Raw genomic sequence first — 25,845 nt, forward strand, 5'->3', positions numbered from 1 at the left:
GGATAAGAGGGAAGATCCTTTCATGGATTGAGAACTGGTTAAAAGATAGGGAACAAAGGGTAGGAATAAATGGTAAATTTTCAGAAAGAAGGGTAACTAGTGGTGTTCCCCAAGGATCACTTGTAGGACCAATTCTATTCAACTTATTCATAAATGATCTGGAGAAAGGGGTAAACAATGAAGTGGCAAAGTTTGCAAACAATACTAAATTGCTCAAGATAGTTAAACCAAAGCAGACTGTGAAGAACTTCAAAAAGATCTCACAAAACCAAGTGATTGGGCAACAAAATGGCAAATTAAATTTAATGTGGATAAATGTAAAGTAATGCATATTGGAAAAAATGACCCCAACTATGCATACAATATGATTGGGGCTAATTTAGTTACAACTAATCAGGAAAGAGATCTTGGAGTCATCGTGGATAGTTCTCTGAAGATGTCCATGCAGTGTGCAGCAGAAGTCAAAAAAACAAAGAGGATGTTAGGAATCATTAAAAAAGGGATAGAGAATAAGAAGGAGAATATCTTATTGCCCTTATATAAATCTATGGTATGCCCACATCTTGAATACTGCATATAGATGTGGTCTCCTCATCTCAAAAAAGATATACTGGCATTAGAAAAGGTTCAGAGAAGGGTAACTAAAATGATTAGTGATTTAGAATGGGTCCCATATGAGGAGAGATTAAAGAGGCTAGGACTTTTCAGCTTGGAAAAGAGGAGACTAAGGGGGGATATGATAGAGGTATATAACATTGTGAGTGGTATGGAGAAAGTGAATAAGGAAAAGTTATTTACTTGTTCCCATAATGTAAGAACTAAGGGCCACCAAATGAAATTAATAGGCAGCAGGTTTAAAACAAATAAAAGGAAGTTCTTTTTCACACAGTGCACAGTCAACCTGTGAAACTCCTTGCCTGAGAAGATTGTGAAGGCTAGGACTATAACATGGTTTAAAAGAGAACTAGAGAAATTCATGGAGTTAAGTCCATTAATGGCTAAGGAATGGTGTCCCTAGCCTATGTTTGTCAGAGGGTGGAGATGGATGGCAGAAGAGAGATCACTTGATCATTGCCTATTAGATTCACTCTCTCTGGGGCACCTGGCATTGGCCACTGCTGGCAGACAGGATGCTGGGCTGGATGGACCCTTAGTCTGACCCAGTATGGCCATTCTTATGTTCTTATGTACATTTCTGTTCATGCACTTCCCCAGAAATAACATCTGTGTATGCAGAAAGTAAAACCCAGTATTAACTGAGGAATCAACTGAAACTTCCTACAATATGTATTAACAGTTTGACTCATGAGAAAATGAAACTTGATCTGGATGTTCAAAGTTTCTGCGTTTTAAGCCAAGAGTATATTTTTACGCCTAATAAGAACACAAATATTGGAAAACAATTTGCTAATGAAACATCATGTATTGAGTGTACTTGAGGAGAGCAATGGAGGGTGAATATTTATCTGAGAAAAATTTGTATATTAAGTGTGATCTGCATATTAACAGTAAATGAATTTCAAGATTCAGGTCAATCTAGTAGTAACTGGAAGTAATTGGAGTGGCATATGAATTATACAAACAGCTGATACTATATTTATGACTCACTTCTTGGTTCAAAATCCTTTCTGAAATTTCTGTCTTCATTCATTAAAAGCTGTCTTCTGTAAATGAATATTTACTTCATTTTTTCTAAAAATACATTATATAATTACTTTTTTAAAAATTAATTCCATGATAGCAGCCACAATGATATGTGGGTTTGAATATTCATGTCCATTCTTGCCTTCAGTCACTCACCATTTTAACATTTTGGGGTGAAATTTTCCATGTTTGCTTTTTTAACAAAGGATGATCTTTTGTGCATTTGCTGACAAAAATTAATTAAATAAATACCTTCAGACAAAGGATAATTTACCATATTACAAAATCTAAGTCAAAGGGGATAAGTGTGGAAGGTAGGAAACCTTTAGACGGTTCTCCTTAAGGAGTTTTCTGTTAATTGTTTCTCTGTGGGGATTTGGCCAGAGGGCCTGTAATGACCACAGAGAGTGAGAACTTCCATGCTTTGTTCCTTGAGGATCCTTGGGAAGGACCCATCAATTTATGGAGACAAAAACCATAGGTACAGACAGTATCTGACTCTACTTGCCTTGTTTGATTCCACCTTTTACTGCAGAGTGGCTTTTGCAGGATCCATACTGCCAGTGGCTGGGCCAGCAGTAACCCCAGAGAAGACCATGGGGATATATATTGTATAACTTGGAGCTGTATTATTTCCCTCCCAAATTTATGTATAGGTATTGGGGATTGTGAAGGGGACAGTGGCCATAGAGCCCAGCCACCACCTTCTTCTACCCTTTTAGATTGCTACTGAAGGTATGTCTACACTGGGATGGGAGCAAGCCTTCCAGCCCAGATAGACAGACTCACACTTGCAGGGTTCAAGCTAGTGTGCAAAAAATAGCAATATGGATATTCCAGCTTGGGCTGGAGTTTGGGCTTTTCAGCCTAAGGGGTCAAGTGTGGCGGGGGCCCAAGTTTCTTCTTAAAAGGGCTAGAGCTTTTCACGTCATCATGAGACAGATTCCAGAACCCTCCAAAATCCATTACTAGTCAAAAAATTCACAAGAGTTGGCAATACTGCGATAGTTTTGGCCTGGCGATAAAACAGCATTCTTAGGATTTTCCCAGCTTTCACAAACTCTACATTTCCAGATGACACTACAAAATGCTGTAAACATACTGTTGTTCAAGGTTCCCCTATCATACCAAATTAACTACTAAACTGCCACTATATATGAAAAGCAATTGATTGTGCTTTCAATATAGCTTGCTTTGTTTGGTAGATGTTCCAAGAATCACACATACACTCCAGAAAAGGTTGAACAATTCACTAAAGTGGATTCATGTGCAAAAGCTGACACATCCATCAAATTTCCTCATTCCCATTACAAATGTAAAAGTTCTATCCCTATTAAGATCACATTCTGCTATGTGATATTCTGGGTTTAAAATGTAACTTGTGGAAGTTCATCTAAGCAGAAACTAATGTCATATCAATTACATCAATACACCGTGCTTTGGTGATTATGATGACCCTGCTTGTCATGAAAGTGTCACAGAATATTACATGGAAGAATCCCTCAGGGGAATAAAATCTTCTTTGCAATATAAATATAAGTAAACAAAGAGGCATCAAAAATAAGCACTTTTAAGACTGATTACCTGCATTCAAAAGCTAAACAATTATTTCCAGGTAACAGAAAGTTTTATTCTTTCCTGTCCATCAAAGCTTTCTGTGTGCTGTGAAGGTATTCTTCATATTATTCCTTATGTTTAATCAATTTTTAAAAAGCCATGTCTATAGGACTCAGTGTGACAATATAGTAATAGCAGTTACACCCATGAAATCCCACTGAGGACAATATGGTTGCATGGAAGTAATAGAGAGGAGAAAGTGACTCAACATCTAAACAGTCTGGACAGAACAGAGCAGGGATAGTCTGAATCCAAACCAAAAAATAATCTACATAGCTAGTAAAATGCTCATTGCCCTGGCTATTGAAAACTGCTACATTCTTGCAAAAACAGGCCTGATTTTCCACCCATTTCCTTATTAAAATATTTACCAGCTTTTTAAGGCAGAGTGAGTTCCCTATGACTAACTCCAACATTTATTTCTAATCTTTCTTGCATCAAGAGCTTTAATGCAATGGTACATTGAAGTTAGCAGTTCCAATGGAAGTGCACATGCAAATTTATTTTGCACTTACTGGCATGGGCACTTTGTTACATTTAAATTCTTGTAGTTCAGATTATAATGTTTCGCATGTACATATCTCTCAGCCACAACAGAAGATCCATGAAGGTGTCTGAGATGTGTTTTTGGTCAAAGTGAGAGCTCAGCATCCCACATGCATGTAGGTAAGAGCCAGGTATCTTCTACAGAGGCTCTGGAGCTTTTCCAGTGACTGAGATTTAATAGAATCATAGAATATCAAGGTTGGAAGAGACCCTCAGGAGATCATCTAGCCCAACCCCCTGCTCAAAGCAGGACCAACCCCAACTAAATCATCCCAGCCAGAGCTTTGTCAAAGCATGTTTTAAAAACTTCTAAGGATGGAGATTCCACCATCTCCCTAGGTAACCCATTCCAGTGCTTCCACACTCTCCTAGTGAAATCGCTTTTCCTAATATCCAACCTAGGCCTCCCCCGTTGCAACTTGAGACCATTGCTCCTTGTTTCATCATCTGCTAGCACTGAGAACAACCTAGCTCCATCCTCTTTGGAATGTCCTTTCAGGTAGTTGAAGGCTGCTATCAAATCGCCCCTCACTCTTCTCTTCTGCAGTCTAAATAAGCCCAGTTCCCTCAGCCTTTCCTCATAAGTCATGTGCCCTATCCCCAATCATTTTTGTTGCCCTTCACTGGACTCTCTCCAATTTGTCCACATCCTTTCTGTAGTGGGGGGGGGGGGCAAAACTGGATGCAATACTTCAGATGTGGCCTCACCAGTGATGAATAGAGGGAAATAATCACTTCTCTAGATCTGCTGGCAACACTCCTACTTATGCAGCCCAATATGCAATTAGCCTTCTTGGCAACAAGGGCACTGCTGACTCATATCCAGCTTCTCATCAACTGTAATCCCCAGGTCCTTTTCTGCAGAACTGCCGCTTAGCCAGTCGGTCCCAGCCTGTAGCAGTGCACGGGATTCTTCCATCCTAAGTGCAAGACTCTGCACTTGTCCTTGTTGAATGTCATCCGATTTCTTTTGGCCCAATCCTCCAATTTGTCTAGGGCCCTCTGGACCCTATCCCTACCCTCCAGTGTATATACCTCTCCCCCTAGCTTAGCGTCATCCATGAACTTGCTGAGGGTGCAATCTATCCCATCATCCAGATCATTAATGAAGATGTTGAACAAAACCAGCCCAGGACCGACCCCTGGGGTACTCTGCTTGATACCAGCTGCCAACTAGACATGGAGCCATTGATCTCTCCTCATTGAGCCCGATGATCTAGCCAGCTTTCTATCCACCTTATAGTCCATTCATCCAATCCATACTTCTTTAACTTGATGGCATGCATACTGTGGGAGACCATATCCAAAGTTTTGCTAAAGTAAAGGTATATCACATCCACTGCTTTCCCTGTATCTTCTCCAGACCAATGGTCGTAGATGCTTCAGGCCCTTATTCAGCTTTCCCTATTACCACCACAACAACAGATAAATGATGGAAAGATCCATACAAGAACAAGTCTTCTGGTCCTGGCCCACACAGTCTTGTGTCCACCTTTCTCCTGCACAGTACCCTGAGAACCACATCAATTCCACTTCCTAGGGGACCCCTACAGCTAGGGAAGAGGCTGAATTTGGTCCTCAAATTCTGCTGCACACTATTTGTCTGACATCAGTATGAGTTCCACAGACCAAAGGACTGAAAATTGCAGTTTAACTTTAATAGAGTATGTGGACTAAACCAATATAAGGGATTAATTAACACAATTATTTCTTAGGGTTTGAAAAATTGACCTCATCTGCATTTTTTTCCACTTCTGATAAATCACTAATGTAAAAAAAAGATAAAATGTTCTCATCAGTGTCCATCATGATACTTATAAAACATGCCACATTTCATCTCCTTGTATTTACAGCAACAGTTACAGCAGACCACAGAAATCACAACAGGTATTAATCAAATACATCAATCTTTAGGGTGAGAGTGGTTTGAAATAAACTGTACAGCTTATCTTTATATGCTATATACCAACCAAATGAAAATGGATCACTTTCTTTATGCCTTAACAACTTAGATTCAAAAGAATATTTATTGGAAACATCGGAAACATCATTGCAAACTTACAATGTGCTGCATACTTTGTCATCATAACATTCCCCATTTGTCAGTTACCTATTTTGTTCAAGGTTTTCTTTAAAATCATTCAAACCCACTTGAATTAGACAGGGATTCCCTATTCAAGAATATTTCATAAAATGAAAAAAGAAAAATCTTTTAGGAAAGCATGAATATATTGCCAACTATGGACAATGTTCATATCAACCAAATGGTCTGGTTTATTACCTGAAGCAAAAACAGCTTACACTTGGAAGCTAAATTGAAAATGACCTTGTGCTGTTTTACAAAAGGCTGGCAGCTGAGGTCATTGGAGTATATTGTGATAGACAGTGCTACTCCGCGTATGGTTAGGAGGCACGTCTGGTACGTGGATTACAGCCAAATGGGGGCGCGTAGGGGGTGAGGGAGGGAATCCGGTAAAGAATACTGTATCAATTCATCTCAAAATAATGACAGATGTAATCTACAACAATTATGACTTTCATGAAAGAACATACATTTTCAGTAACTTTGTTTTGCCATGAAGTATGTTCTGCTCTTTTCAATTTAATATCTATAAATTAAGTATATTCTTTAACAGCCTCTTCTGACAGCAGCATAAGCAACCGTAACTATATTTCTCCAGCAGGCAGATCCCAGCTGCATAGCAGTTTACGCAGTGTAGGTTGTTGTGGTGGTGGGTTTTGTTGGCTTTTTTTTGTTTGTTTTTAGCACCGTGCATGGCTTAAAATTGACTAAATCACTGAATCCAATGACATAGAACAGGACCCAGAACAGATAGCAATTATTTAATCAAGTTTTAAATACGTAAATACAAAGCAACCTCCAAATTATTCACTATTGTAGGAAAATCATTAAACTGATTTTAAAAGAAAATACTTTGCAAAAAGACATTTTCTACAATGCATTCCCTAACAAATGCATGAACAAGCACCATCAGAGGAATTTAATCTGTCAATAGGACTGCATGAGTCCTCCAGTTGTTTCTATAATAGCAGTTTTCCACCAGAATAGTTTGACTGACAGATTCTTATTTTTAAATGTCTGCCTCTTTTAGCAGCAGCTTCACGTTATGATGGGGTTTTAAAGCAGGTGGAAAAACTCACACTTCTGATTAAAAAGAGAACTGCTTCTAATCCTGTGTTTTCCACTGTGCCTGAAAGTGTCCTATATATAGAAGAAATCCTGTCACTTCTGAAGAATTAGAGAAGAAGAAAAAAATGCTCATAACTTACCATTAAAGTTTACAGCCCGGATATAACTAAGTAGCTCTTTACCATCAATCGTGCTCATCCTTGAACACAGACCAATATATCCAGGACAGAGCTCTTTATGCATGCTATGTAGTGCATAGGCCATGGAATATACAGCATCGATTACAAACTGGACCTTTCCTTCTTGCTCATAGGCTGAATCTCTTGCAATTCTTTCTAAGCCTATGGAAAAGAAAGAAAAAAAAAGAGTCAGATCACTTTGAGCTTGTGCGTATGTGCATAATCCTATGAGCATTCCTAGAGTACATCATAAACAAATAGAGTCAATTGATAGATCAAATTAGGGCCCAGATATCCATCAGTGGAACACATTAAACAAGATAAAATATGGCATCTGGTTTTACCTCTAATCATTATTTACTAAGCCAGGTTTATAAACTGTATATTGAGTTCTGGGCTGGGAAAGAGGAGAAAACATTTGATTATGAGAAAAATAGAACAAAATATAGAGATTTGTATTTCCAAAATCTCTCTTTATGGCTTACTGAATCCCATTGAACAGCTGGTTACTGTTATTTATAGGACACTTTTACAGCAGCCTGCCATTCTGGTTTAAATGAAATTTAGTGAATACCTTGATTTTTATCTATATCTATTGTTTGATAAACATTATTTAAACATGTCGAAAAGAAGGTGAATATTTGCCAAGTGCTGCTGCCATCTGTCTCTGTGTTTAAGAAAGCCTATTTTGAGGTCTTTTTCTTATATTTAACACTAAGTTATTCCTCAAATTGAGAATCACATATCTTATTCTCATTTATTTGCTTCTTTTTCTCATAAAGCCTTTATTTTCCATAGAAAAAATTCAGACCAAATGATTACCACACATGGGTCACATGAAGTAGCTTGAGGTATGGGTGGTTAGGATGGGCAGAGCACACCTAACCAAGAACAAGAGGTGGATGAAGTTTTTTTTAAACAACTAACAAAATCATCCAAAACACAGGACTTGGTAGTGATGGTGGACTTCAGCGATTGAGACATCTGTGGGGAAAATAATACAGCAGACCACGGATTATCCAACAAGTTCTTGGAATGCACTAGAGATAATTTTTTATTTCAGAAGATGGAAAAAGCAACTAGGAGAGAGGCTAGTCTAGATTTGATTCTGACAAACAGGGAGGAACTGGTTGAGAATTTGAAAGTGGAAGGCAGCTTGGGTGAAAGTGGTCATGTAGTTCATGACTCTAAGGTATAGGTGGTAAGAACAAGGGGTACTGGGGTTGCTGCTGCACCTCCTGGCTTGAAGTGGTTTCCATCATATACAGGGTTTACAGTTTGGTTCAATGGCTCTCTGCACCCCCACTATACAAATTGTTCCAGGACCCCTGCTTTAAGGAATGGTAGGAGGGAAAACAACATAATAAAGACAATGGACTTCAAGAAAGCCAACTTTAGCAAACTCAGACAATTAGCAGGTAAGAGCCAATGGGAAGCAAGTCTAAGGGAAAAAAGAATTCAGGAGAACTGGCTGTTTTTTAAAGCGATACTATTAAGCGCATAACAGCAAACTATCCCAATGAGAAGGAAAGATAGGAAGTATGGTCAGAGACCACTCTGACTTAACCAAAAAATATTTAGTGACCTGAAACTCAAAAAAGAGTCATACAAAAAGTGGAAACTAGGTCAAAATACAAAGGATGAATATATATATATTATATAAACAAGCAAGTAGGGATAAAGTTAGAAAGACTAAGGCACAAAATGAGATCAAACTAGCAAGGAATATAAAGTGTAACAAGAAAAGATTCTATAAATGCATTAGAAACAAGGGAAAGACCAAAGACAGGTAGGCCCATTATTCAGTGAGGAGGAAAAGACAATAACAGAAAACGCAGCAATGGCCAAAGTGTTAAATGCTTTTTTTGTTTCAGTTTTACCAAAAAGGTTAGCAGTGATTGGACGACTAACATAGTGAACATCAGTGTAAATGGGATAGCATCTAAGGATAAAATAGGAAAAGAATAAATTAAGAATTACTTAGACAAGTTACATGTCTTAAAATATGCAGAAGCTGCTGAAATGCATCCTAGAATACTCGGTGAACTAGCTGAAGAGATTTCTGAGCCATTAGCAATTATCTTCGAGAACTCATGGAGGATGAGAAAGATCTCAGAGGACTAGAAAAGGGCAAATATAGTTCCTATCTATAAAATGGGGAATAACGACAATCCAGGGAATTATAGAATAGCCATCTTTACTTTGGTACACAGAAAGATAATGGAAGAAACAAACAATTTCTAAGCACATAGAAAAAATAAGGTGATAAGTAAAAGTCAACATGCATTTTAAAAGAACAAATCATGTCAAACCAACCTAATATCCTTCTTTGACAAGGCAACAAGCCTTGTGGATGGAGGGAAGCAGCAGATGTGATATAGTTCACCTTTAGTAAGGCGTTCAATATTGTGTTACGTGACCTTCTCACAAACAAACCAGAGAAATATAGCCTAAACAAACCTACTATAAGGTAGGTGTGAAACTGGTTGGAAAAGTGTACACGGAGCATAGTTATCAATGGTTCAAAATTAAGCTGGAAGGGAATATTGAGTGGGGTCCAGGAGGGATCTGTCTGAAATCCAGTTCTATTCAATAACTTCACAAATTATTTGAATAATGGCATAGAGCATACATGTATAAAGTTTGTGAGTGATATCAAGCGGGGAGGGGTTGCAAGTACTTTGGAGGGCAGAATTAGAATTCAAATTTATCTTGACAAACTAGAGAAATGATCTGAAATAAATAGGATGAAATTCAATAAGGACAATGCAAAGTGCTACTGTTAGGAAGGAATACTCAATTGCACAAATACAAAATGGGAAGTTACTGCCTAGGCAAGAGTACTGCAAAAAAAGATCTGAGGTTTATAATGGATCACAAACTAAATATGAGTCAACAGTGTAATACTGTGAAACCCAAACATCAGTCTGTAATATATTAACAGGAATGTTGTAAGCAAGAGACAAGAATGAATTCTTCCACTCCACTCAGCAATCATAAGGTCTGAGCTGGAGTAGTTTGTCCAGTTCTGAGCACCATAGTTCAGAAAAGATATCGACAAATTCAAGAAAATCCAGAGAAGAGCAACACAAATGATTAAAGATCTAAAAAACATGACCAATGAGGAAAAAGTGAAAAATCCTGGGTTTGTTTAGTCTGGAGATGAGAAGACTGAGGGGGGATGTGATAATAGTCTTCAAATGCGTAAATGGTTATTATAAAGAGGTGTATGAAAAATTGTTCTCCTTAACCACTGAGCACAGGACAAGAAGTAATGAGCTGAAACTGCAGCAAGGGAGAGTTAGGTTAAACATTAGAAAAAACTTCATAACTGTAAGAGTAGTTAAGCATTGGAACAAATTACCTAGGAAGTTGTAGAATCTCCATCATTAGAGGTTTTTAAGAACAGGATAGACAAACACCTGTCATGGATGGTCTTGATAATACTTAGTCCTGCCACAGTGCAGTGGACTGGACTAGATGGCTTTTTGAGGTCCCTTCCAGTCCTATATTTCTATTATTTCTATGTCTTAGAAAAAGATCGATATTTTAAGGAAGAATTAGCAAAAAAATGGAAGGGAAAATTAGTTAACTTAAGTAGATATCAAGATGTCATGAAGTCTATTGAAATTTTGCCATTGACATCAAAGGAATTAGAATTTCACCAAATACCAGGGTGAAATCCTGGATCACTGACATCAATGGCAATACTCCCGCTGACTTCAGTGGGGCCAAGATTTCATCCACAGATCTGTTAATTACCAGCATATTCAGTAAGCCAATAGACTTCTGTGAGTAATGTGGGTACCCAGTACCTCTGAAAACCAGCTCACTACCTTCTTTATCTACTAATGGAATATTAGTGAGAACATTGAAATTTCTGCAAAGGTACTAGTTCTTTGAAATAACATATATTTTGGACAAGTTTTCGATTGATTGTAAGCTATCAGATAGACATTTTCCAAGCTGTGTTACTTAGTGATTTGAGGGGTAAATCACATGACACTTCACCTGTTCTCTGACTGAATGAGTTTACAAGGTCTTCCTTGCAAATACTCAAGCATGCACATTTGGCATAAAACATTGAAATTCACAAACATTTATGCAAGTAAATCAATGGCACAAATGTGCAAACAGCAAACTTTCTTTTTGCTAAACAATTAAAGAAAAATATGTAGTCCAATTCCCCTATCTTAGATTATGAATGCTCATTATTCAGAGATCTGGTTTCTCAACAGTGCACATGATATTTATATAAACAGCCACTATTTGCTATAATCTTTCATTTTTATTCCTCATAAATATGTGGTCATAAATCACTTTACCACCATAAATTTAGAAACAGTTTTATTATTTTAGTAGTACTTTATGTGTTTTCTTACTTAAAAGGTGGGAGAATGACATAACAGGATTATTCTGTTTCAAAGACGCTACAGACTTTTAGCAAGTAGCTCTTAAACCAAATATTTTACACCAAAGCTCTATGCTTTCCATAATTAAGTGCAAGAGGAAAATTGCAAATCAGGTTTATGTGCAGGTCATTCTTCTTGAGACTTTCACAGTTTTCCCTTTCTAGCATTCTCAAACATCTAAAACAGTAATTTACAAAGATGACAGTGACTCATCAACTTAATTGGTTGTAAAATTTAATTATGCGGTACTTCCCAAAAGTAAATGTTAATGTATAGCTGTAAAATGGTGCATATCGTCAATGCTATAAATATGGCAACCACCTACAAAAAAGTCACACCTTTAGTAGTCATTATTATCAAACATTGTTTTTATTTAGCCATGGGTATCAAGTAACAACATTTTCATTTATAGCCAGAAACTAAGGTCTACAGGGCATCTTTCTACGTATAATAGAGCCTTAATGAAAGAATACCACACTATAAATCTTGCAGTAGAATTTTTTAATGATTTCCTTAACAAGCTCTACAGTTTGTGATCTTGCACTGCATATTCAGGCAAAATTCCCATAGAACTCATAGAGGACTGCAGAACTTTATCTTAATATAGATAACAAAGCAAATACAACTTGGACTAAATAATATAATGTAGGCTAGCATATTAAGTTATTCAGATATTAAAGTGATGATAATTTTGTTTGCTTTTTCTAACAGAATATATCATAATAAAGTTAGTATGTTGCCTGAATGGGTGACTAAGTTCACAAATAGCCTCTAAAAGTGCTGGCTCCTTCACACAGGAAGGGTGCCAAATAAGAAGCAATTCTGAGAGGAAGCTAAAGATTGAATTTGATTTTTCCTGACTCGCTGAGAGGGAAAATTGGGAAAGTAACAGCAATGCAAGCAGAAGAATGTGAACGGACTGAGTATTCTCCATCAATCAATAGATGTGGTTCTTTGATTTAATGAACTTGTGTCTGCTGTTACTTTTATTTTTTTAGAGATTGTGCCTGCTTGTGCTATCCCACCAAATAATAGACTGTGAGACAGTTCACAGTAGAGCAGGGCAGGAAATGTTTTTCCCATCCTGTGAACATTTTTGAGATTTCAAACGTTTTCCCTATTCTGAATCAGGACAAAAAGTCAAAATCTCAAAAAATATCTAAGAACCTAATATTAAAATCAGTTCAAGTCAAGCAAAATGTTTCCTTTGGGTAATTTTGAAACTTTTCATTTCTATTTTGACTTTTTTTAAATTTTAGCTTAAATTTCAAAACCAAATGCCATTTGAAATCAGAAAAACAGATTTTTTCATTTCAAAAAATGTCAAAATGAAATGTTTCAACCATTTCAAAAGTTCAAGCTGAATAATTGATCAAAACCAACCTTTCCTTCAAAAAGTTTTTATTTTGATAAATTAACATTTTCCAATAAAAAAATCCTGTTGAAAAATTCTTGATCAGTTCTAATTAGCAGTATATACAGTAGTTTAGTTAACTTAGCGTACTTCTAGACACATAGCTTTTATTGTTTTAATACTGTATGTGACATTATTAACAGTTTCACATTTTGTAATCATGTAGAAATCAACAGGAATTCAAGTCTCATCAGTGACGTGATCTTTTTTTTTTCAGGTTCTCTTCACTTTCTAAGACTCTCTGAAGGTTTCCCCTTTTCTAGTTATCTGCCTTCATTGGCTGGAATCACGACCCTGCAGCTCCAGCCCTGTGGCTTCCTCTGGGGACTGCAACCAGGGCCAAGTGCTTCTGGCCCCTGGCTTCCCAGGCGTGCCAAAGGATGCAGCTGGGACTGTGCACCTCAGCTCTGCGGCTTCCACCAGGGGCTGCAGCTGGGACTAGGCTTGGCAGGGGCTGCAGTCAGGGCCATCCACCCCAGCCCTCGGTGTCCTGAGCTTGGTGGGGCTACAGCCGGGGCCATGCACCCCAGCCCTGCGGTGTCCTGGGCTTGGTGGGGCTGCAGCCGGGGATGCGCACCCCAGCCCTCGATGTCCTGAGCTTGGTGGGGATACAACTGGGGCCATGCACCCCAGCCCTGCGGTGTCCTGGGCTTGGCGGAGCTGCAGCCGGGGCTGCGCGCCACAGCCCCCTGGCATCTCTCTGGCCACACACCACTATCCCACAGATGGTCCAGTTCTGGAGCAAGGGCTGTGTCCCCCATGGCTGCAACCCCTACTGTGGCCACTGGAGTCGGTGTGTGCCCCCTGCCATAGCCAACCTAGCCTGGCCGAGGGTTACTTTTAGTAAAGTAACAGACAAGTCACAGGCTCCACGAAGTTTTGTTTAATGCCTGTGACCTGTTCATGACTTTTACTAAGTCACATGAAAAAAATTTAGCCTTAATCAAATAAACAAGAATATAACCCTTGGTGTGTTCCGAACTCTGCATCTATCATATCCAACCAACTGGTGAAATGCAGTGAAGAAGGGTGATCAGTAAATTGGAAATTCACTATGATGCATATGCTATTTCTAGTAATAATAAATGTGTTCAAATAATAGTCTGTCATCACCATATCTGTTTGATACAATGTCTTGAGTGTGAACAATTGTAAATCAATCTACGAAGAGCATTACACATAAATTGTCTATTGTTGAAATTACAGTGGGTTAGATTATGCCACTCTTATTCACACTGATTAGTAGTCAGCAGTCTGTTTTCTTCAAGGAAGCTACTCAGGGAGTAAAGTACTACTTACTCATTGAGAGTAAGAACAGCAGAATCTTTCCCTGTGCATAAAACTGTAAATAATGGAAATGGACTTGTTATCAGTAAATTGTAGCCATTGAGCTACAGGCATAATGCTAAAGATACCTCCAATAGATTCCTCACAAAAGGAATGTGCCCCTGGAGTTAGTTTATCACTACATTTCTACTGATCACTTCTAGGGTAGGAATTACTGTACTTTGTGCCTGATACAGCATATTCACTCCAAAAATGTGTACAGAAGCCATAGGAGACACTGCAGGAGTGGTACACTGGAGGGAGTCATAGCACTAAAATAAATCTGACATCATCAAGGGCATTTACAGTTTTTCTCCAGTTATTATGTCAAAGAGCTAACTATCATCAAATCTGTAATTCAATCCATGCCCTCTGCAGCTTTCTTAACTATTTACCTAATCATTTAAACACCACTGAATCACATCTTGTTTCCTCCATTCCTGAGCTAGAAAAAAAGACACTTAAATCAGAGATTTGTACCTCCATTCTGATTAAGGGCCTTGGTCTTGCAGATTTTATATCATAGGCCATTTAGAAGAGTGTTAATGATTCATGGTCTCTTTCATTCTTTCTTTATTCCAGGCCCTAATGCACATTGAATTAATCTGACTGACGTGGATCTATATTATCATGGTGCTACAGTTCTTTAGCCCTCCAGTTATCACTGCTGCAACTTCTATGAACATAAAAGTTCAATCCAGGGTTATAAATTTCAATAAAAACTGAATCAAGTTTCACAACTGTCATATTTAAGAATATTATGGAGTAGAAGCAATCACTCTATACTTAGGTTGCTGTAACTGAGTTTCTATTATAAGCCTCAAGTTGAATCTTCCTTCCCTAATAGTTACCAAAAAGGGAATATTGGTCTCAAAACTGGTAGGTTTGGCATGGGAGTGAGGTATTTTTTTTAACCAAATACAAAGTGAAATGACCAAGGAGTTTTTGAATTGTGACATCCCCGCCCCCCCCCACTTCATAGCAAACAACAGAAAGAAAGCACGAAAGTAAACCTGGTTTAGTAACACTGCCCAGGAGCAAAGATACGTTGATTCAAGACCCCCAGAGAAAGGGTTAAATGTAGAGCAATTTCACCAAAGAACATTGCAGCATTTGGCTACAGTAATGGCACTGGTTGGTAATTAGGAGATTGTATGGGTTAGGCACACTCTTTGGTCTGGCTGGTAAACCCTAGAGAAGTAGACTACACCTGGCTGAGGCGATTCTGTTTTGCAGAGATTCTAGACAGAATATTCAGGTGAGCTTTAATGCTATGTCCCTCCTGGACTAACAGTACTTCACTACAATACTGGTGCCCTTCCACCAACTACTCAGTAGTTTGGGGTCCATTTCCCACTGTAAGTGAAATAAGTTATGCCAGACTCCTTGTATTTTCTCCCTGTACATACATATTGTTCACCTTGAACAGACATGGATGGCAAAGCTACATATAGATCACCCCCTTTGTAGAAATCCAGCTACAATACTGCTGAGCTAGATTCACAAAAGGACTTAGGTGTCTAGCTGCTGCTGTAGGCACCTAAATCCCAGAATCAGACCCCACTGCGATTCATAACCCTTTCTTTCAGTTGAGCAGGGGGCTGCATCCTGCCTCTCCCACCAACCAGGTGAGTGCTCTAACTCCCAAGCTACCAGGTGACACAGTGCAAAAGCTTCAACAGGAGAAACTGAAGAAGTCCCACATCAGAATATCCCATAGCTCCAGTGGTTAGGGCAACCACCTGAGTGGTAGCAAAGCCCTGTACAAATCTCTTTTTCCCCTCAGGTGGAGAGGGGACTTGAACCATGAGACTGCCCCATCCCAGTGGAGTGCTCTAACTACTGGGAGAGATTGAGGGAGCACTAATTTAATTTTCTTATTCTGTTCATCACAATGGTTTTTAAGTTTTTTTTCCTTTCTTTTTTCTTCATTGTATACAGCTGTGCTGTACTACTGCGTACTGGTGTCTGCTTCCTTCGCATACTGGGATAGAGATTCAAATTCAAAAGGACACCATGGTATACACATGTATATTTACACACACTAATTGTGTGGCTACCTTGAGAAAATACAGTGTCCGTAATGTTTGTATTAACTTTCAGGACTGCACACTATTGTTATGGAGACAATGGCTTGTGGTTAATGCAACTTGTTACAAAGGATCTCAGCAAAAATTGCAATAAAAGAGTCAAAATAGAACACAATAGCATCTCACTGTGGATATACAACTAAATTTGGTCACTGATCTGTCTATCTTAAAATAAATGCTTAGTCCATACAAAAGTATCTGGTTTCCACGAGAATTGCACCAGTCAAATGGCTCCATTCAGCAACTTGAGAGGAAAGAAATGGCAGTAAGAGAGTTAAGCACTTGAGGATTAAAGGTACTTTTGTCAGGAGGAAGCAAAGGGAGGATGAAGAAGAAATGGTCAGCTGCAAGCAGGGCTATAAAGAGGTTTTGGCGGACTGGGGCAGAATCTGAAACTGAGGCTCCTTATCCTTCCAAAAAAATTGCCATGACAATGAAAGACTCAGGGATGGGGTGTGGAGGAGGTTGAAAAGTGAATTGGTCCCATGCTCACCCCACAGCAATACCTCTTGTTCAACAGGGCTGGGCCTGGCTCCCTGCTCCAGCGTTGCAATGACACGCAGATTTAGCTCAGCCACCCCTTTGTTGATAGAGGGGTAGCTGAGCCACCTTTGAGTGAGTGGTGTTGTGATCAAGCACAGTGCCACTCAGATCGATAGAGAGGCGGCTGGGCCAAACCTGAGAGATTCTGTGCCAGGTCGCAAAGCCAATAACCCAAATTCTACATTCTTGAGGGCCTTCTCAAATGGGAAACCTGGGCAAACTGTCCCTTTTGGTCCCCCTTCCCCCCTCCAGGATTTCTCTGGCCGAACATGGGAGTAGGAAAGATGGGTGCTTGTTAGGAGACAAACAGGAGCATTTGGTGCTGGTAACTTAATTATAAAAATTATTAAATTACAAATATTTATTTATAATACTTTAGAAATACTGATAAACACAATTATAAGATAACTTCTCTATGCACCAGAATCTTCCCATTCCTGATTCTAGGACCTTAATATTTTATAAAAACTAGAGCTTAGTGAGGAAAAAAATATCAGCATCACTGTTGCAAATAATAAAAAATAAAAATAAAAAACCCCTACAGTTTTGTGAAAATGTAAATATTCTGCCTTTTCACTGAGGGTTTTTTGTTTGTTTGTTTGTTTTTTCAGCTTTCCAGAAAAAGGAAGACAATTTTTGAAGGCCAAAATGAGAAACTTTGTAACAAGAGCTGTGAATGATTCCAGGGTATGCTTTCATCACTTATTGCAGCAAAAATAAATACATCTGCTTTGCTGGAAATGGAAAAATATCACTCATCTCCAATCCAAATTAACACATTTTCACAAAACACTTTGAAATAGGCAGTTTTTCACATGTGAATATTCACAAAGTGAAAATCTGTAATTTCTCTGCAGCTCTAATTAGAGGGTTGTTTTTTTTTCCATCTCTATTTAAAGTTATACTTTTGGCTTAAATCTAATGGACTTGATTCAGTGCCACAGACTGCACGCCTCCGATGGAAGAAATTTTGCTCAGATGGGTGCATATCGGTGCAAACCGCCCACAAATGCTGCTCTGCCAAAGGTCCTGGAGCTAGCTAACGCTACTCAGAAAGTGATTAGGGCTGACTGGGAAGGGCATAGGGCTAGGGCAAGCAGGAGATGTGCTGATTCAGTGCATCTCTTGCAGTTTCCACTGGCAGAGCTCTTATGGAGCCTTGGCTATAAATTTAAGCTGTCCTCCCTTAGTACTGCTGTCTGCCCTGTCTTGGTATAGAATTCCCTTCGTTGGCACAGCTGTCCCTTTCAGGCACAGAGGGTCAATTTGCAACCCCTATTCCCATGTGGATGAATCAGGCTCATTATCTAGAAACAATATAGTTTACGACAGATAGAGTGAGTTGGTGTTTCTCAGGGCTGGCGATGATGTGCTGGCAGAGTGCTTCAGCAAATTTGAGAATGATTTGCCTGAGAAGCACTGAATTAGGCAGCACTGAATAAGAAGCTCATGGATCAACATGTCCTCAAATAACACATGATCTGAACACTTAAAACTGTACCTCACTGTACACTGTTACTGCATTTTCACCTCTTGTGCATTGCTACTAAAATTAAACAGTATTGCAACTCACTGGTATGCTCTTTGCCAGTACTGTGTTCTTGAGAGAGGACTTTACGCAGTCTACCAGAAGCTGAGTTTGGTGACTATTTGACTGTGATGCCCAGGACCGGCTCTAGGCACCCACAAACCAAGCACATGCTTGGGGCGGCAAAAAACCTAGAGTTGGCCCTGGTGACACAAGGGGCTTCTGTTTAATCTTACCTTACCTTTAGTGTGAATGGGGAAAGGCAAGGTTGGCAGAGGGAAAAGTCTGGATTATTTACAGGTGTTGACACCAGTTATACAACTAAATTACCCAGATGTATGAGGCAGGGATGGTCTTTTAGTTCTGGGTTTGTTTAAGGCCTAACAAAACAGGGGTCTTTGACAAATAAATACATTATTAATACTAAATAATAATAATCAGTGCAATACACAAAATACTGTTAAATGAAGTATGATCATTCACTTGATGCAATGTACCCACAGTGTTACATTTTGCAAATTGATACCAACAAGGCACCTCTACCTCGATATAACCTGCCCTCAGGAGCCAAAAAATCTTATCGCATTGTAGGTGGCTTGTACATATCACAATAAACTTGAGGCAAACATACAATCTTAGCTTAGGGAAAACTTCAGTCTACTGGTTTTTTCTGATACATAGAGAAATCAAATGAAAGAGGACATGCCACTTTAGACTTTCTGATGCTTATGTCTGCAGGAAAAGACAGTTTGTTATAGTCAGTCTGATACTATACACTAAGCAAAATCTGGTTAAAAGTAAACTTTCAGCTTGTTCCTGATCTCATTTTGAATTTATATTGCCACTTTCATGTAATGCATTTTACTTCTACTAATAGTCTTTTGTAGTAGAACTCCTCAGAAAAATGTCACCTTGCACAGTTCATGTTCCAATTTAACAAGTGAAACTTTGTCTCATTTCCAACCTTCTCTTTTCACTTGTCACTTTATTTCCCACCATTCTAGCCTTCCATCCTGTTTGGTCCTGCTCACTGAACTCCCACTGTGGGATCACCTATTCCAGCTGTCTCTAGCAACCAGAGAAATCCTAAGCTTGTTTTCGTCTACTGGCCAGCTGCTACTGCTATGCCCCAGAATTCTTTGTTCCTGTCTGTCGCATCAGGAGCATGCTGACTTTAAGCCCTACACCTGCTGTGATAGAAAGAAGCAAAGTAGTCTCAGCCATGATAGCTAATCCAGCTTTGGAAAACAGACCATGGGGCTCAGCAATACAGGTGGCAAGAGTTAGACAGCCAAATGCAAGAGAAAAAGACAACTAGGGGGCTACACTACACTACAGTGCTACATCAGTGCAGCTGCACCAATGCAGCTGTGCCACTGTGGTGCATCTGGTGAAGATGCACTATGCCGAAGGAAGAGCGCTCTCTCATTGGCATAATTACTCCATCTTGGCAAGAAGAGGAAAATTAAAAAAAACAGAAGGATTTTTTTTTGAGGATCTGACTCATGATCTTTGAATAGTTGCATTTGTCAAGGCAAAGCTCTTTAGCTGGAGCAAATCAGCCCAGCTCTATTGAAGTAAATAGTCCTGGACTGATTTACGTCATTTGTGGATCTGTCCTCATAGCTCTCAGACTGCACTATTGTAACCATGTCTGCAATGTCATATTGAGACTCTAATTTTCAGGAGAGATGAAGTAACTGCCTTCTCTTGCAATGGAAGACAGTGGAACAGTGTCTTCATTTTCTTGAGTGTTTGTTTTTAAATCAGAGACCCAGAGAGACAGAAAGAGAGAGAAGTGATGGAAATTCAAATAAATTCAAATACAGTACAATAAAAAAACCCTAGAAATAGGGTAGCTCAGAGAAGTTTTGGCGACTCTTCACTTAACACTCTCAATTCTAATGAATATGTACGTTTAGATATAGATATATAGCTAATATGTAATTCACAATACAATCATCAATGTAAACATGTCAGTCAGATTATACTTATTTTGTAATTTCAGTTTCCTGAAAGCTACAGTAAAGCCCAAAATAGGTCTAGTAATGTTCAAAAAGAACAGCAGAAAGGGATGAGAGTGAAACAAAACAACACAGTAATTACTATTCAGGGTCGAGAACAACTGAGACATTTTTCCTAGTTGTAATCAGTTTATAATTACAGTCCTGCAAACTAGGCAACACAATGAAACTGCTAGAAAGTACCAGCCAGCTTCCATGCTATAAATGTATAGTCTCTTTAGACTCTTTATCTTCGCTGCCCTGACAGACAAGTGGAAATCTGCAGTTTGGGGGCTAATGCTCTCTTCATTAGTAGCAGCATCCGGATTTACAGGTTAATGTTCTGGAGAAGCTAATTTATAAGAAAAACTCCATGGAATATAACAAACAACACACTTTTTAAACATATATCTCTAGCAAACCATGAAGAAAAAAGAGATTTCCTATTTAGTATGTGACATCTAACAAGCCTGAATAAAATGAAAAATGTTTTTCATAGGATGAAGTTATTAACAGCAACAATCAGGTAAGGCATGTCATTTAAACAGGTTTAATAATATTTTCAACTGGTCTACCAGTTGAATTAAATATATTTGCAAAGCCATTTGCTGAACTACTGTCTATAGATGTTATATGACTAAACTCTGGAGGAATTAATCTCAATGAAACCTAAGTGGCAACCTCACGTATGTCTTAATGGGAGAATTATTTGGTACAACTGCAAAATCAGACCATGGCTGGAAAAATCATTTGCTTTATTTACTGATAGACCAACTCATTACTGACTATCATTATTTAGTTAATATCCCATTGTTTACAACAGATAAAAAATGACAAAAATATTTGACAAGAAGGATGTTAAAAGTGTGTATGTTGATGATTAGTTAAACAAAACAATGTTGTTTTATTAAACATTTGTGCATTTCTATTAAAAGAAAATCATAAACCTATTATTAGCATTGTAGAAATATGAAGTAGGATGTTAAGCTTAAATATGTCTGGTCTATGTTCCAGAACTGGATAAAAAAAATTGTAAATATAGTCTCTGAATTTTTTTTTCTCTTTCTGTTCACAAACTCTCTGGGAGCCAAAGACATCTTCTCAAAGTTCCAGATTCTGCCACTCTTAATCACCAGGAGCTGGATACTCTGCTGGTGAAGTGAATGGAGCTATGCCAGTTTACACCAGGTGAGGATTTTGCCTTTTTAGTAACACCTTGCATAACAAATAATCCCATTAAAATGAATGGGACCGCATGAGGAAGAAACTACTCCACTTGAGTAAGGATGGCAGAATCTGGCTCAAATTTATTTATTTGGAATTATTTGCCAAACAATTTTCAGGAAATAATTCTTGGTTTGCTATTGATTCATGAGCCGTTCATTACAACAAGAGCAAAGCAGCTTTAGTAGAACCATAGCAGAACCATCCAGAGTCAAACTGTGCAAGAAGGCATGGGATTACAGTTACACTATGTCCAGGTTGATCTGATAAAATGAACTGGAGAGGTTGACCACCATAGACAATAGAGTTTCCCATGTTATGAACAAGAGCCAAATCAGCTTGAAACTTGCTAATGATAGGATTTAAGGGCCTGGAAAAATGCCTGGGAAGGAAATTCAGACGTCTACATACCATTCTTGAAGTCAGTTGAACAAAGGCTCCCAGAAGGGAGAGATCAGATTTTCCCTGTTTATATAATACAGAAGCATAGTCAATTTGAAGGGAAATCTTTCTGGGAGGCTTATTTAAACAATTAATATTATATCTCAAATGAATGGATTGAGAAAGAAACAAAGGAGTGTTGTATCTACATTAAGGGTCAAAGTACCCTCACCCAGTTCAGGAAACAGGCCGACATCATATTAAAAGAGCAACACTTGAGGGTTGCTTAAATTTTGCTTAAAACTAGGTAGTTAAATAAGGTTAATGGGAGCATGGCAGGAGGATCCTTAAATAGAGACAGTGGGAATATTGCAGTTTAAAATTTGATCTTTAAAATGCACACCTAGAGTGGACTGTGGCTCAAATATAACAATAATTATATCATATCTGCAAAAAAATGTGGTAGAGGTTCTAATATTGAGCTGGTTTCTAATGGAGACAGTAGCAAGGAGTTTGTTACAATCTAAAAATTGTATATAAGGACTGGACATCTGGGAACTGAGCAAAAGGTTTGGGAAACAATTATAGTAGATGAACTGGGTCTGGGTTTCACTGTATCTGATAAATACTAGTAAAGATGTCCTGCACATTCGGTCCAAAGAAATTCCTTTTAAAGATGGATCCCAGAGGAAACAAATTCTGTTTTACTGATTAATCAGAAGTGAGCCTGTTGTCATTCTATTTTAACATAAAGCATAATCTGAGTAACTTTCCAGTGAGGGAAAGACGGGGCTGCGGAGGCCTGTTCTGAAACACAGAATTTTGATAGAGTGCTGGGATGGGCTCTAAATAGAAAGTACCCAGGAAGATTGAAATACGACTGCTAAAAGTGCTTCTTAATTTGTCACATTCCTATTAGTTCCTTAAGTTCCTCCACTCACTGATTAAGATTGCTTCTGCCTTAGGAGGTAGCATTTAGCCTGTTTTTCATCCAGATCCCAGTTTCTCTTGGACATTAGCTCAACACTATCTGCACTTGAGTGAAAGCGATGAAACAATGGGTGTCACCAGAACACTGGTGGCATTGTAATCCAGTGCATCTCACAATCTCCTTCAGCAACCTCACATATATAATAAATAGACAGATAAGATTCATTCTTGTGAGACTCCATACATGAGAGATGTCAGCAAAATGATTGTATGTTTAAGAAACAAAACATGGTAATCACCTTTGCATGATGTTTGTAGCCTCTGAGGACCCTTTCCATTATTTTAACATCTCTTTATTTCTTATTTCCTTAAAGTTGATAGGTTCTATGGCACTCCTTTTAAGTCAATAGATTCACACCAGCTTACTGTTACCCCTTTTGACCTGAGCGGCTAGCCAAAATTTTGGGACTTATAGATTGTTCCGCTTAGGAGATGAATTGATGAGAGTCAGGTATTTCTTTGATGTATTTTTGCTTTGCTACGTACAAAGTCTCATAGACTCAGAGGCTTTAAAGTTAGAAAAGACCATCATGATCATCTAGTCTGACCTGCAAATTGCAGGTCACAGAACCTCACCCACCCACTCCTGTAATAGACCAAACACAGGAGAAATCAAACAATGGGCAACAGTGTCCTTGGTCACAGGCCCTAGCTTCTTTCACCCTGCACTGTGTGCCTAAATAGTTTTCTTTCATGGCCACATTACACTACTTCTGTTACTGTCTGCTTGAGTGTCTTTCTGCTTCTGTCTCACCTACTGATAGGGTACATCTACACTGCAGTGGGAGCATGCTTCCCAGCTTGGGGAGACAGACACAAGCTAGCTCTGCTCGAGCTATTGCACTAAAAATAGAAGTGTAGCCAGGCGGAAGCTCAGGCTAGCCACCTAGGTACAGCAGGGTGTCCTGGGTTTGTACCCAGGTGGCTAGCCCAACCTGCTGCCCATGTTACGCCCAGCTACACTGCTATTTTTAGTGTGCTAGCTCAAGCAGAGCTGGTGTGTCTGTCTACTGCAGTTAGGAAGAACACTCTGAGCTGCAATGTAGACATATCTAGAGATACAAACAGTTCCACCAATCAAAGGCATAGCTCTTGTATTTGAAACCCCTTGGGCCAGATGGTTCAGTTTTTAACTCAAGTTTTTCCATGTGACTCTGTTTTGGGTGCACTGTTTTAAGCACTTCTTAACATTTATCCTGAATAAAAGGCAGAAGTTACACTCAATTCACAATGACAAGGTTTAACCCAGCCCACAACAGCAACAAAATGAAGGATCTGGCCCATAGGTTTAGGGGAGGAGAATTAATTTTAAAAGAAATGTTAAATTTGTTTGTGTCCATTTGTTCTACTTCAGCTTCTGCTGCTACTTTGGTGATTTTGGATCTGTGACAGAAGAATATGAGGCCAACCTGCCAGTTCAGATGGTGTCAGAAAACAAAGACATTTGACCAGAGAGAAGCAGCTAATTGGTCCTGCTCTGCTGATGTTTTATTGGATTAAAATTTACTGCAATTTTTTTTATTTGAACTCCCATAATTCACAAGAGCAAGGAGTCTCAAAAGAGAAAATCTGTTTAGTCTCTTTTTGTCATCATAATGACACTAGATACATGAAACAGCCCATGGCACCGGCTGAGTTAATTATCTACATATTTTTCTGCTAGGAAACTGCCTTGAAGAACCAGCACATTAACCTTGTAGACTGTCTTCTCTTAGACCTTCTGCCCAGCATGGGATTACTACTAGTCCCAACTGGTTAGTGTCAGTTTTCCTGATCTCCAGGGTAACTCTCCCCAGTGACAAAGATTAATTTCCCCCACAGAGACAAGGTAAGTTTAAGTTAACAAACACTATAATTTAACTGAAGACACTTATTCTGAGAGTGATATCAGGTTCCCAATAAACAATGGAACAGTACCTATTACGGTGATTGTTTTATTAATTAAAAATTATTGATTTACAGTTTCTTTTTTAAAAGCTATCAAAGATTAATTTTGAACAAAAATCTCCAACTATTTGTATTCTCTGACACTGGGATTTAGTATGTACAGATGCTGTACACTGCACTGCAGAGTCCTAGTGACAACTGATAGTAGCAGTTGGCGACACACAATTCTGTGTCTGCATGGAAAACAGTGAACGGCTGCAAAAGAAAAAGAATTCTGTAACTAAAAACTTAGGGCCTGACTTTCCAAAGTGTTGAGTGACTTTGGTTCCCACTACAGCCAAGAGGAATTTAAGTGCCTCTCAGGACTGGTCCCTCACACAGCACCTTGACTAAACTATAATTCTGCAGCTGTGCCTCACAGTAATTGTAACATTTCACTCACAGGTGACATGGGTATCACAGCTAGTTCAAGCTGGAATTAAACTGATTCACACAAGTTAAAGATTTGGCCTATGTTTATTCTTTCCTCTCAATCCATCAATCAGCCCATCAATATTTATAGGTTAGTGACAAAAAATAAAAGAATCTGAAATATCTAAAAGAAAAGTTTACCTATTTTAATATGATAATAAAAGGTAGACATACTTTTCAAACTAATTTCATTCTCTTCATTTATGCTGTTTTATCTTTGCACTTCACTAAGACTGGATGGCGAAACTGGATTAATCAATTTCACACTCTGGTTCTCAGCACTAACATAACACCATTGAATGAAACCCTGTCCCTTTAAAGTCATTGGGAAGTTTTGCCGGTGCCTTATTGGGGCCAGGATTTCACTCATTTTGTGTATGTTCGCAGTTCTGCAGTATAATGTTTAAACATTTAAAAAACATCTGCACTGATTTTGTTT

General features: G+C 38.6%; 1 protein-coding gene across 3 annotated transcripts in view; it reads right to left on the reverse strand.

The window, feature by feature from the left end:
• GRM8 (glutamate metabotropic receptor 8) overlaps positions 1-25,845 on the reverse strand; it is a 534,221-nt gene that overhangs the window by 194,862 nt on the left and 313,514 nt on the right. For all 3 annotated transcript variants that reach the window (XM_030549179.1, XM_030549177.1, XM_030549178.1), the window contains exon 7: positions 7,099-7,299. In XM_030549179.1, coding sequence (XP_030405039.1) covers positions 7,099-7,299 — 201 coding nt within the window. The remainder of the gene's footprint in view (positions 1-7,098; positions 7,300-25,845) is intronic.

Source organism: Gopherus evgoodei, chromosome 1, assembly GCF_007399415.2.
Source record: "Gopherus evgoodei ecotype Sinaloan lineage chromosome 1, rGopEvg1_v1.p, whole genome shotgun sequence".
In the NCBI taxonomy this organism is placed as follows: domain Eukaryota; kingdom Metazoa; phylum Chordata; order Testudines; family Testudinidae; genus Gopherus; species Gopherus evgoodei.